This window comes from Gasterosteus aculeatus, chromosome 21, assembly GCF_964276395.1.
Source record: "Gasterosteus aculeatus chromosome 21, fGasAcu3.hap1.1, whole genome shotgun sequence".
NCBI lineage: Eukaryota > Metazoa > Chordata > Actinopteri > Perciformes > Gasterosteidae > Gasterosteus > Gasterosteus aculeatus.
Genome location: NC_135708.1, coordinates 2763490 through 2777257, shown reverse-complemented (window position 1 = coordinate 2777257; position 13768 = coordinate 2763490). Strand labels below are relative to the sequence as shown.

Here is a 13768-nt window from a genome sequence, read left to right as displayed (position 1 = left end):
AGACGCAGTTCACGGTTTTAGAACAAGTACAACTTTATTTTAAATACTTTTAAAATAAGTGCAGTTTAATTCAAATCAAACGAAAATCCATTAGAACAATTTGAGGGCTGGAGCTGGGTGGGCGGACAACGCTAGGTGTAGAGGCGGTGGGGGGAACCCACCAAATCAAGAAAACAAACTCAAAACAACTCAAAACCCCTCGACGTAGTGAGGAACCCACTTCCCAGGACACCGCAAACTAATGGGTAGGACACCACCACACGGCCACCAGCACCACCAGTCTCCAGCAACTAAAAAAAAGACAAAAACAATTTACAAAATTACAATAAAATAACATCCAGCTAACAATACAAAAGGGACACGGCCCTTGTTTAAACACAGACGTGATGAGGGTTTAAAAAGGAACTGATCTGGCGCCCGGTATGAAGCGGGGAAGCCAGGCGTGGCGACCGATATTTGGCACACCAAGCTGCAGACAGACCGCACGCAGTCCTACACAGCGCAGTGTGGTAGGACAACGCTTCCGGGGGGGGGGGGGGGGGGCGATAAAGGCTGTCAGGAGAACGCCACGGAGATTAAGCTTTCCTGGAGGTGGAGCTTCAGCGGAGACGAGTGCATGGACGCACAAAACAGCAGCGACCCCACCCTGCTGATCAACACAACTCCTGTTCTAGGACACTGGCATTTACAGAGCTGCTAACTTTTCAAAAAACCTTGGAGTGAGATCTTGTCGGGGGTGACCAAAATTTTGTTGACCATTCATTTGGCGTAGTACCCATGTTGTACGCTGCATTCTGGTGGTTTGTGGGGCCCAAAGTCGTTGATAGCGGCGGCCTACTGGAGATGGACAACATTGGTTACATTCTGTGAAGCAGACACAGCTGATGGTCCACCCCCAGGACATGTTGGTTTAAGTAGATGTTATTTCATGCATTCCAGTAGATTTGGGTGGTATGCCTGAACTTATTCTGATTCATGTTCATCTGCTCATGACTTGTGGGGCCTTCTAGACTTGATAGCCACGCAGTTCTCCCAAGGGATACAATGCTCCTCTAGGGTGGACTTAATTATGGCAAAGATCTCGCTTGCTGTTCCACATACCTTCCCACTTGTTGTACACATGCCCAAACATTGGTCGACAACTTTGCCTCCCATGAAGACCCAGACAGTGAGCGGGTTCATCTTTTGCGCTCCTATAATGACGAGTTAGAATTATACAAATGTACATGTTTGATGTTTACACAAAGCAAATGTTTTGTAGGAGACAAATAGTTTGGGATATACCCGTGTCATTTGACCCATCCGTAACAAAGGGTGTATGCGCCGTTTTTGACCCCCTCACAAGCTCTTGGGGGAAATAAGGCGCCAGAGCTTCATTAACTATGCAGGATGATTTAGTCCTGGCACACCTGGAGTCCCGTCTTAGAATCTCCAAAACAATCTTTAAGGAGAGCCCCCAGGTGGTCTGCAAAGGCTAGAGGAACATCATGGACCACCAACCCAGCTGTCATTTGGATCTCAGCCCTTCTAGTCTGTAAGAAAATAAAAATGATTAATCTTCCCAAAAGACCATAGTTTATTTCAAATAGACACCTGTCATAATAAGGCACAGGTAAAAAAAACTCATTCAGCAACTGAGATCTCAAATTAAGAAAGTTGGACTGTAATACAAACCACAAATTAGTCAAAACTATCAACCATGAATTTACCGTATTCAACTGGGACACAAAACTCTTGACTGAACCTCGACAGGAATATTCCACACATCATACCTTGACCTCTTGTGCAGACATCCCTCCAACATTGTATATTGTGGCTGTGGACTGAAGAGCTTGTTGCTTTTCTTGGAGGCCTTTAGTTTGTATGTGGCGCACTACATCGGTCGCACCCTGGTGGCAACATGAGTTCTCAATACTCCCTCTTGTAATAAAGGGACATGTGGAGGTCCACTCACTTTAAAGAGGGTTCTATATGTTGCTGCTCCAGCCAGAGCCTCTTCTGGCCCGGTTGGATTGGGGGAGTCTCCTCTGTCCCTCTGGGTCGTCTTCCATCTGCACTGTTGGTCAGTTTGTCCTGTGTGTTGCTACTCTGTCTTCTGCCCTGTTGTTTCTATAATTTGGTCTGACAGTGTGTCTGTCTGTCTGTCTTTTCTGACTTTGCTGGTTCTTTAAATATTATAACAGACTTCCTTTTTGTCCTGGGCCTGGCAAAGGTCTTTTACGAGACATATTTACTCCCTTAAAGAATTTAAATGATTTTTAATAACTACTCTCATTTACAAAAACATGCCTAATTCTATTGCACAAATTTCCCGTCTTTATGTTAAAATGTCTTGAGGGTCTTTTTCTTTGGCCTGTAAATAAAAAGATAAATGAGACGTGAGCAACCTTAATAAACAACGCTGTGATGTTTTGAGCATGCAGTAAACCAAGAGGTTAACAAGGTGCTCTCCTGCTGCTGGTTGACAGCAGAGTTTACATTCACCACTCAAAATCACACACAAACACAACTAATCATTTCTTTCCAGGTTTAAGGAGAGTGAGTACTTAATTGAACCACATGTCATTAACGTAGCTTAGTCTTTGCTCCTCCTGAGTTTCTCCCGTTGTGTCTGTTTGAAAACCTTCTGTTGCTAACTTGGGGACTCTTTGGAGTAAACAGGATGTCTATGCAGCGTATAGGGTTACAGACGTGCTCCTTAGCGCCATCTATCGTCGGGGAGTTTGAAAAGGAACGAACGCGCTTCGGCCCAAAATCACAATTCTTTTTTTGCCGTGAGAAATTGGTTGTGTGGCGTGAGTGCGTGTGTCTTCCGACGAAAGCGTGAGAGTTGGTAGCTCTGCATTTACCAAGCAAATACTCCACGGGACCCCAGAGCTCAGAGCTCAGAGCTCAGAGCTCAGAGCTCAGAGCGGCACGCGTCCCGTCACCCGGAAATGACGCACCTCACAGAATAGAGGGCAAGAGGAAGAGCTGGTGGAGGCGTGCCACTTTTAAGCCGGCCCACCTAATCGCAGCCACCTGGCGTTAATTGCCAAAAGGGTGGCACCTCCATAGTGCTACACAACCACCAGCCAGCCACACACAAACACACAGGAGAACACCGAAGGGAAAGGGGAGAACACATACAAACAAAACACAATCACCACAGAAAGCCCCGTGTTCAAAGCCATACAATGTGTTTATAGTACATGATACAGCCCACAATGCACTGTAGGCCTACTACAGTATACAATACTACAGAAAAAGGGACACAAACCAAAGGAGTCAACATGTCATCAATGTGCTTCTTCTGCTCTTTGGGCTCAGTCAGGCCAGAGCACTTTGTCGCCATCACAAGCAATATTTTCTCTCCTTAGGCAACGGGGGAAGAAGCCTCTTGTGTGATGGATCCAGCCCTGACATGATTCCTCATCACCACAGGCTGATTCCATGGCTTGCAGCAGATCTACTCTGGTGCAGGGTTGTCTATCATACACTGTCCATCTCCATGAGGAGAAAAACTCCTCAATCGCATTCAGGAAAGGCGAGTATGGAGGGAGGTACAAGGTCATAAACTGACCGTGGATGTTAAACCGTTCCCTTACCTGAGCAGCTCGGTGGAAACTGACATTGTCCAACACCAGCACATGGGTGGGAATGGGATTCTCGTTTAGCTCTTGAACCTGCTGCTCAAATAAAATGCCTTGTATTGGGCAGAGATCGTAGAAGATGCTGGGTGTTATATGGTCCGAGTGTAACATGGTGATGTACAACACCATGGTTGCCGATAGCAGCACAGATTGTCACATTGCCACCTCGTTGACCAGGGACTTCAACAATGGCCCGCTGTCCAACCACGTTTCTTACTCTCCTTCTCCTCTGTGAGATTGAAGCCTGCTTCATCAACAAATGGGGTCTGTCCAAGGGTTCCAAGTCAAACATCATCTGTTAGGAATACAATCAAATGTGTGTAGAATTTAGCAAGTTGAACAGAGACTCTATATTGTAAAGTTCCATTAGGCCTACTGTATCCACTTCTGATTCACATGCATTGTATGTACTGAAGAGTACATAGTATGTGGTACTGTAGACAATCTGGATTACAGTAAACGTGTCTGATTGTACACTTACTTGCACATACTGAGCTCGCAGTTCTTTCAGTTGCGCTCAAAAGGTACTTTGTGTACTTATTTCATTCGCAGCCTGTTACGATGGAGGACACGGCCTATTGTCTCTCTCTCTCTCTTACACCAAGCTGCTTCTATTTCTGAATTCATTTGTTTCCTCCAAAACAATTAGTTAACAGTATAAAGTAAACGTCGCGATGGGAAAAGACTACAGTTGAAATAATACAAAACCTGTTGAGAATGGTATCCTGCTTATAAGTGCATTAAGAAACTAAATAAATGAATTTATGAACGATATCAGGTAATGTTGTTGATCACTGCCTAGATGTGGTGGATAAATCTATAACACCAACTATCTTTGTCATTGTAGTGTCTAAATGCACAGTCAACCTGCTCCCTCACAAATTGCATGTCGCTAAGATGGGCTTTAAACAGGTGAACAGTGAGGCCCCCACAGGGCCGAACTGCAGCCTGTGTGCACGACTGAGGGACCATATGTGCTCAAAATGGGATGATTGAATGGACCCCTACTGGGTTTTATGTGTTTTAAGGACGTGGTGGAAGATGATTGACAGTGACTCGGTTTCCACCCACTTGTTACTGCCCCTAAAATTCAAATAAAGCTGTGAAGAAATCTTCCACATGTATGTTTCTATCCCTCCAGTACCGTCATGCAATTATTTGCAGTAGGTCCTTTGAGATGAGCCATTTTAATCCACCACTATTTGAGATGACATGAGCAGAGCACAAACCTCAGTGGATGTTGAAGTCACATTATCAGTTCCTTTGACTCTCTACCTCAGCCAAGCGTTATTTCTGAGTCCATATAATTTTCTCTCGGGTCTTTTCCATGCGTGTGTGTCGCAGGTGGATGGAAACACGCTTTGTGTCTTTGGTTGAATAGCATTTAGCATTTAGCTCGCCCTCTGAATTGGCCCCAATGACACACTCTAAAACTATAAACCGTGTGTGAGAAATAGACGTGGTTGTCGTGGCGTGTTTGTGGTTTTCTTCTTCTTCTTGAGTTCTTTAGGTCTCAGTGCAACACACCGTCCTCCAAGTGTCACATGAGAGCTTGGAAAACAGAACTTGTGCTCCTGAAAAGGCACGTGTCCTCTGGTTGGTATCCAGTGTCTCCTACAGGTGTTTGTTGCAGGACAGATGGGTCCCAGTGTGAGAGGAGAACATGGTGTAAAGCAGCAGGAGGCCCAAAGAACAACACTGAGACAACACAGGAGAACCTTTTCTACAAATGTCTCCAGCAGGATCCTTGCTTTGATCCATCTCCACGTCCTCTCCTCAGCGCCCCACTCTTTCATTTTAAAGCAGGCTGCTTTTCTAAATACACACAGTGGGGATCTGCAGGTAGTGAACCCAAGTTCTTCCAAACCACAAGTGCAGCACAGCAACCACATCCAGCATCCCCGCTGGCTGCAGCACCACACAGCGTTCCTCCTGCACACATGTTGGTGGGATTGCTCAACGCCTTTGCTGGCTTCACAGAACAAAGAGGACTAAACATTTATTCCTCACATGTATTTCTGACTGACGCCTGAGAAGATCCTTTGGTCCTTGTGGTGGATTAGAAGATGTACGGTCCGTCAGGATATTACTGTGTGATCGTAGTCAGATTGAGTCCAATACCTTTTCAAAAGATCCGTGTTGTTGCAGGTTGAAGCTTGTTTACTGTCATTTACACCGTTCTTTAGATGATGCTGTGATTTCACAACTTGTATTTGTCACAGATGACAGTTTGAAGGGTGAGTGAAATGTTCTGTCCTTAAACCGTGTGACGATATGCACGTAACATGTTGACGCACATCACCTATAACTGATGCTAGAGGGGTAAGAAGTGGCTCCATCGTACTTTCTGTCTGTATTCCATTCATTTCATCAAGCTCAGAATGACAAAGTACATCCTGTACACATGCGACATCCTATTGGCCAGACAGAACTATGCGTCCTGTAGCAAAAACAGGTCCACTCCATCTTCTAACATCGTCTCCATCCTCTCCAACTGGTTCAGTCGTTGAACAGTCATTTCAGACTACACACTTAAGGAACAGCAGAGCTTGAAAATGGCAAAACACACAGAGAGACACTGAGGCAGACAACTCGCTGACCCATAATCACAGGCTCTATACTGTATATTTAGCCTTCTCTTTGTGCTGATGGACAGTCACTGGTGGACAGACCAATGGCGCGTTGACATGAAGTCCAGAACAGGCTACTAAACACATACATGTCACACGCGTCATACACGTCATACATGCAGCAGCATGTCAATCAAACAACAACCGACGTAACAAGTGTCCAAACTCTGTATTAGCCATATAACTTTGATACTGACGAGCCTGAGATGTTATTTTGTGCTGGATACATGCGTACAGTTTATATAACATCTAGGTCGTCACAGCAGCACATACAGTGAAGTAAAGGATGGCAAAGCCTTACCTTCCTCTGTCAGCCCGCAGCAGCAACCATGAGGGAGAGTGAGGAGGGTGAAGTCCTGCCTCTGGTTGGCAGTGGGAGGGGTGGGAGGCTCCAGCCAAGCATTACAAGTGGTGGAGGGGACGCCACTGAGAGTAGCACCTCATGTGGACGCACACGTCCAATGTGTGGGCGGAGCACAGCGTTGAAATGCAAAAGGCTTTTAAAGAGTTTTCAGCCTTTTCGATCACTGTTCACTTGAGCCCTTTAATTATCCCAACACACAGGAATAGCAGTCACATGGTCAAGCGGCACTGTGGGAGTTTAACTAACGCGGCGACACCCAACAGAGCATTTGTCGCACACGTTGGACCTCTGACACACTCCAGGATGAAGCCTTGACTGAAACACCAGCGTTTGCAGTGACAGGTGAGATGGTCCTGCCTGCACGTAGAACACGCTTCAACTAAATGAAACTTCTCTGCATCGTCTAACCAGCAGAAAGGATGTTCACAGCTCCATATTGTCTTCTATTGTTTGTATCTTCTGCTGAGGGACTTCATTCAGGCAATAAACTGTCATGAGCCTGGTCACCATCCTGGTAAATTGGGAGAATTATGGAGGCGTTATTTTACAAATGTCTTCTTGACAAACTAATCTCAAGAGAAGACACAAAATGATGAACGTGTCCTACCAGCAAGAGTTGTGTGTTTCTTATGTGTGAGATATGTTCTTCGTACAGCACTCCTCCAGATGTTCTCGTTCCATCATTGTCTCAATGACGTGTGAGCACAGGGACAAGGCGCCCCCTGCTGGAGCTGCTCAGCGAGTCAGTGTGAGCTCTGTAAGTACGATCAACACGAGCCGACCGCACATGAAGGATGAGGAGGAGATACAGGACACAGTGGTGTGCACCTGCAGGTGGAACATCTCCTTGCTTTTGGCTCTTTTGTCAGTGTGTCGGTTCCTCTTTCAGCTACTTATTTGATCTCATGGAATACTTTGACGTTTGGATGGTGCCATGCAATTAGGAATATATTTCCCAGGGGGGTCCTGTCCTATGGAGGACCAAAAATGACTTAAGTATAATTAAATGGATGCATAAATAAATACAGGAGTATTGTAGTGTAATATTTTATTGACTAGGTGTCTCTTACGTCTCCTTTAATCATGCATGACAATGCTGTCCCCCCTTTTAATGTGGAGGTGACCAGTAGGAGCTGATCCAGCACCCCCACACCTCCCCCAAGGACAGAGATGTTTGTCACCTTAGACTATATAACTTGAAGACTTGTACGTGTCAACTCTGCAGGCGTTTAATGAACGTCATGTTCAATGATTTTACCGGCGTTGAGTGAAACCTTTTCTAACAATGGTGGAGCAAATCCATTAAAGTTCTTGCACATTCGTCACTTGTGCCTGGTATCAAAATGAAGAGGACAGTTGGTTGATTCTTTCAACTTTTAGAGGATGCAAGCAGGAAGTCCCCCGTAGGACAGACTGTCCCATCTCAGAGGCCGCTCGGTTCAGCCTACGCAGTTGTTGTAGGACGAGACCAGGTAGACCAGAAGACTGCTGAAGGCTGCAGGCTACAAGGATGCAGCCTTTGAGACACACACACACTTATCTTTCTGTTTGTCTCCACCCTGATGACCTCACAAAGGTCCTCTAGCTCCACCTTGTGGTCGCACTGCAGGTTTAAACACACACACGACGGTCATGCGTCACGGGGGGTTCTCATAAACACCCCTGGCAACAGGCGGATGCTAGCGTGCGTCGCCATGGTAACCACTCTACTGGTGAGAGTGAGAGATGTAAGAAGTAGAAGCAGAATGAGTAACACATGGAGGCACTAAACGTTGTACTATTATATACTAACGGTAATAAAAACACAAGTACCTGATATTATCTGTCATTAAACCTTCTTCAGAGGTTTGCTGAAGCTTTCAAAAGCTTTTTGTTCACAACAAACCTCATTATGTGGAATTAGATTTCACACCAACAATCCTTGAAAAAGCAACACCTTGATTTTATTAGCATGAATGCTAATGAAGCCCACACACAGATAAGGACAATTTATTATGCAGAGACATTTGTCTCATATGGGGGGACAGATGAAAGAGCGTCTTATAAAATGTCTTCTTGAACACATAAAGATGAAGATTAAAGCCTAATTAGGAGCCAATATCTAAATGATCATCTATTGATTGAAGGAGCACAGCAGCATTAAGCTGAGCTCTTTCACACTTCCATCTGAGTCCCAGAGAGCTGTGGACCCCCCAGAGTCCAGACCAGCTCAGGTACCCCTCACCTGCTCCACCTGCATCTACACCCACATGAACCACCATCAGCTGTACAGACTGAACTATGTGGTGAGCAGAGAGGAAGGTTCTCCACCAGGAGGAGACTCTCCCTCCTGAAGAGGACACAGAGACACTGAGGAACCAGAACCAGGCAAGAACCTGAACCCAGGATAAAGAGGTTCAGTGAATGTGGTGCTGAAGGTGTGGAGGTGGATCAGTGTGTCAGAGGAGACTCTGTAGAAGGACAGAGAGCCAGCAGGACAGTCCACATACACTGCTACTCTACCAGAGGAGGAGGAGGAGGAGGAGGAGGAGGAGGAGGTGGTGGATGTTTCTATCATATTGTGACAGACAGAGTAACCTTCATCAGAGCATCTCAGACACCAGGACTGATCATTGTGTCCAAACACACAGTCTCTACTGTATCCTTTCCTCCTGATTCCTCTGTAACTCACTGATACATAAACGTCTTCTCTCCACTCGACCTCCCAGTAACAGCGACCAGTCAGACCAGTTCTACACAGCAGCTGAGGACAGTGGTCAAATCTGTCTGGATGATCAGGATACGACTGATCCTCCTTCACATGTGTCACCTTCCTGTTGTTGTCAGACAGTTTGAGGTGTTTGTTTACTGTGTTTGTGTCGATTGTGAGTTGACAGGAATCTGATGAGAGAACAAGACACAATACAGCTGCAGTTATTAATCATGTGTTCATCTACTGACACGTTGATGATGACATCACAGAGGTGAATGAGTGATGTCACAGTGTGAAGATGGTTGAATCTTCATGAATCAAAGCACACTTACACTTCCTCAGACCTGGTCTCAACCATCGGACTCCATCAGGCTCCACCCTGAAAGGAGGAGGGGGGTCAGAGCAGCATGGAGACATGGACATTACATCACTCTCACACACAGCTTTGTCCTTCATGTCCACATGGAGCACCTCTTCTTCTTCTACCACTACTTACAGACGACCACAGACTGTCAGTCAGGCGTCACACAGCGACGAGGTGCTGGAATATATTCATGAAGAAGATGGATGGATAACAAATAAGAAATGGACCTGTCACTGTACTTTCACCAGATGTGAATTCAAACGGGAGAAATGACGTCATGCTACAGATCAAGCTTCATGGGACGTGTGCAAAGGAACATTCACATTAAACTGTTTCATAAAGATAAAGCAGATACAGACCATTCAGTACTCACACAATGTGCATGTTTCCATGTTGTCCCCATTTGTGGACAATGTCTCTCCCTGTGGTTCGCTGGAGTCCCAAAACTTTACAAATGGCTTTGTCACCTTTTCCACACTGATGGATCTCAATGACTTTGTTCCTCATTTGTTCCTGAATGTCTTTGGATCGCAGCCTGATGTCTCGCTTGTGAGGATCTTGTGGTCTACTTCACTTTGTCAGGCAGCTCCTATTTAAGTGATTTCTAGATTGAGAACGGCTGTGGCTGGAGAAATGGAACTGGGCTTTCCAAAGATGTGATGAACCTCACTTCATTTATGTTTTCATCACTTTTTCACACAGGGCCATTTAGGTTTGGATTCTTTTCTCCCCTTAATGATACAAACTGCATTTTGTGTTTACTTGCGTTATCTGTGTCTAATATTTACAATAGTTTGATGATCTGAAACATTTAAGTGTGACATGCAGGCATGAAAACGGGTCACGGGTGAAAAAGGTGAGAAGGATGTTTCCCCTCTAGGGGTTTTCAGCTGGTTTTGTCCCAGGGACCAACATTCTGAATAAAAGGCACTGGCCTGTAACCGCCCCCCCACATATTCCGCCTGTAGCACTTGTCAGTGGAATCTCTTCCATATTCTTCTGGATATTCAAGTGACTGAATCTCTTCAGCTGGACGCATCGGTCTTAATGTGCCGGTAATGATGGTAAATGATGCTTGTAGCTGGTTGTCATCTACGCTCCACTACGGTTACATAAAGGTGGCGTTTGTGTTTTCACAACGTTTTATCTCATAATTTAGACTTTCTATCCCCTTTCTTCAGTGCGGAAATGGGCTTCTATAGTTGTGTGAATGCATCACTCCAGCCAATCCAAAGACGGGGTTTGTAACCAATCAGGTGTAGAGACCATGGTGACTGGCTCCGCCCCCTTACTGTCAGAAAGAACAACAGCGAGCGCGTAGAAAACTCCTTCCAGCGCGAGCAGAGATTCTCCTCGCGAGCAACGAAGTTCACGTTCAAAAGTCCGTCTCACGAGAGATATTTATTTATTTATTTATTTATTTGTTTATTTATTTATTTATTTGCTCGCGGATGTTTGATTTACGCGCATCAACCTGATTTGCGCTCTGGAATATTGACAGTGATTTGCTGCCATACCCCCCCCCAAAAAAAGGTGAGGGATTTTCATGCCTGAACATGAAAGAAATGAGGAATCAGGAAGGCAGCAAACACTTTATCACACAACTGTAACACATAAAAGCAGAAGCCATTTTCCAGTGAGGCTGAATGAGGCGAGTCGGAGGACGTCCACGTTGTCCCATTGATCAGGTGGACTGCAGTGTCTCCCCGTTGTACTACTTCATGGGGGGGCACCCCTGTTATAATGATGGAAACACTGAACTGGCTTCGGTCGCTTATCAAAACATCGGCCAAATAAGCCGTTTTTCAGACTTTATGAGCAAATACAGAATCCCTTTGTGTTCATTCCTAAAGCCGCATAAAGACACACGTGACTTTATTTTAGGCGCTGCGCTACTTGCAAGTCGCTGTGTTGTGGCAGATTCTCCATAAAGGTAGAAAACAACAAACTCATGGTCATGAAGGTCCTCATGTAACGTTACATGGAATCTGCATGAGGAGGAGGAGGAGGAGGGTCCATGTCGCTAAATACCAACTGAGATCGGCTTGTGGCTTCTGACAAAGGATCCTTCCACCGACCACTTTTCACACCCGCCGTCGCTCTGATCTGCAGGCGCATGGCGGAGAAAACCAATCGGGTGTCTGGATGCTAAATGTTCATACTTCTGTTGGGCCTCCACCCTGCTAATGAACCTCACCACGTGTTTCTTCACTGAGGACAAAGGAAGAACACAAACATATAGGGGTCCCCGTGGCCTGATGCCAGGGGCTGATAACAGGACCCCTGCAGCTCTCCAGACCCCCTTGGCCATAAAAAGAGGACGTACCAAAGAACACCGAGCGCTCCCATTGGCCGAGGACAGTGACATTTATTTATGGACCTAAAGTTCATAAGAAGAGATTGCGCCAAAGGATCGATCTCTTTCTCCTGACTTCCCGTTAGTGACAGATCGAGACAACACAACGTTGTTTTGTTTCTTTTCTTTCCCTCCAATTCCCAAGTTTCAGTCTTAATCTCGCTGGACGAACTCAAGACTCGCGCTCCACTACGTCCCGCTTCCTTTTCCCTTTTGATTTCATTCCTGTTGACTCCAGAGGAGCGGAGAGACAGCTGCTCTCTGACCCCCCGCCGCCTCTGTTCCCAACGAGAAGTTCGGACCCCACGGCCGAAATCGCCTTCATCCACTGAGTTTCCCTACGCGGAGCTCAACTGTCCTCAGTCAGCTGGAAGCTGATGACCAACGCCCATCAAACAGTGAGACTGGTTTTCTGGGCAGACTAATTTAGCGTGTTGATATGAACTAGATGTTTATGTGATTTGTTCAGTCATAACGTGGTACGATAGAGTCCGGATCAACGAATCCGCTACCTTTGATTGATGTTTGAATGTGTACCTGCAAATGTCGTAATGTCCCCTGTGGATCTGATGCTGTGATACGTTTGCTGTAAGAGAGTGAAAGCGCCGACTGTGTTACGCTGCTGAATGATTTCATGGTCAGAATAGTTCCTTATTTTCTTTTCTTTTCCCGGGTCTCCGCCGTGAGATCCGTTTGCCTGTGGTTTCATTTCGTATCGCCAGCCACATCGTTGGTTCTGTAACTGCACACACATGGATCCGACCATCCTGATTCACGTTGCTGATCTACGTTCCGCTGGTCGCGGGACAGAATCTCCTCGCGCCGCGTCTAAGTACCCCCCCCCTCCTTCGTCCAAGCCGTAGTCCCTAGCAACAGATGGCGTTGCCATAGCAGTGCGACTGTCGTCTTCCTCGTTGCTTTAATACAGGGGTGTCCAAAGTACGGCGCGCGGGCCAACTGCGGCCCGGGATCCATTTTTTATTGGCCCGCAGCAAATTATAAAAATAGAATGGAATGTGGCCCACACATGAAACTTGCCCTTGACTGTATTGTAGTTCTTAGTTTGACCAGTAGGTGGAGCTACTCACTAGCTGCAGTCCTAATGCAGCTTTTCCACAAAAAAAATGTTTAAATAAAAATATTCCGCGACGACAAAATGGCAGAAGCAAAGAAACGCAAGATAGCAAGTGAATGCAGAACATTTCAAACACGGTGGGAAAATGAATATTTCTTCAAAGAAGTCAAGGAGAAGTGTGTCTGTTTGATTTGCAATGAAACGGTTGCAGTGATGAAAGAGTCCAATGTACGACGACACTACGAAACCAAGCATCCGACCTTCACGTCCTACACTGCTGCTGAGCGAGAGGACAAAGTCCAGCACATGGCAGCTAACCTGCAGGCTCAACAACAGTACTTTTACCCTGCTAACAACACACAAGAAAACGCTACAATAGCTAGCTATGAGGTAGCTCAACTCATAGCGCGCCGCGGGAAAGCTTTCTCAGACGGTGACTTGGTTAAACAGTGCCTCATTAAAGTCGCTGGAATAATGTGCCCGGAAAAGATGCAGGAATTCAACAACGTGAGCATGTTCACAAACACAATTGTGCGTTGAATCGAAGACTTGTCAGCTAACATACAGAATCAAGTGTCACATAAAGCTTGTGCTTTTGACTTTTACTCCATTGCATGTGATGAAAGATGCAACAGACTCCGCACAACTGTTCATT

At 45.9% G+C, this 13768-nt stretch overlaps 2 protein-coding genes across 2 annotated transcripts in view; both read right to left on the bottom strand.

Moving 5' to 3' along the window:
* The window catches only part of LOC144390332 (uncharacterized), a 243100-nt gene that overhangs the window by 211146 nt on the left and 18186 nt on the right, over positions 1-13768 (bottom strand). The window lies entirely within an intron of this gene.
* Positions 8548-13768, bottom strand: part of LOC144390248 (protein NLRC3-like) — a 124050-nt gene continuing 118829 nt past the window's right edge. Inside the window, exon 11 of the mRNA XM_078096707.1 lies at positions 8548-9697. Coding sequence (XP_077952833.1) covers positions 9604-9697 — 94 coding nt within the window. The 3' untranslated portion in view covers positions 8548-9603. The remainder of the gene's footprint in view (positions 9698-13768) is intronic.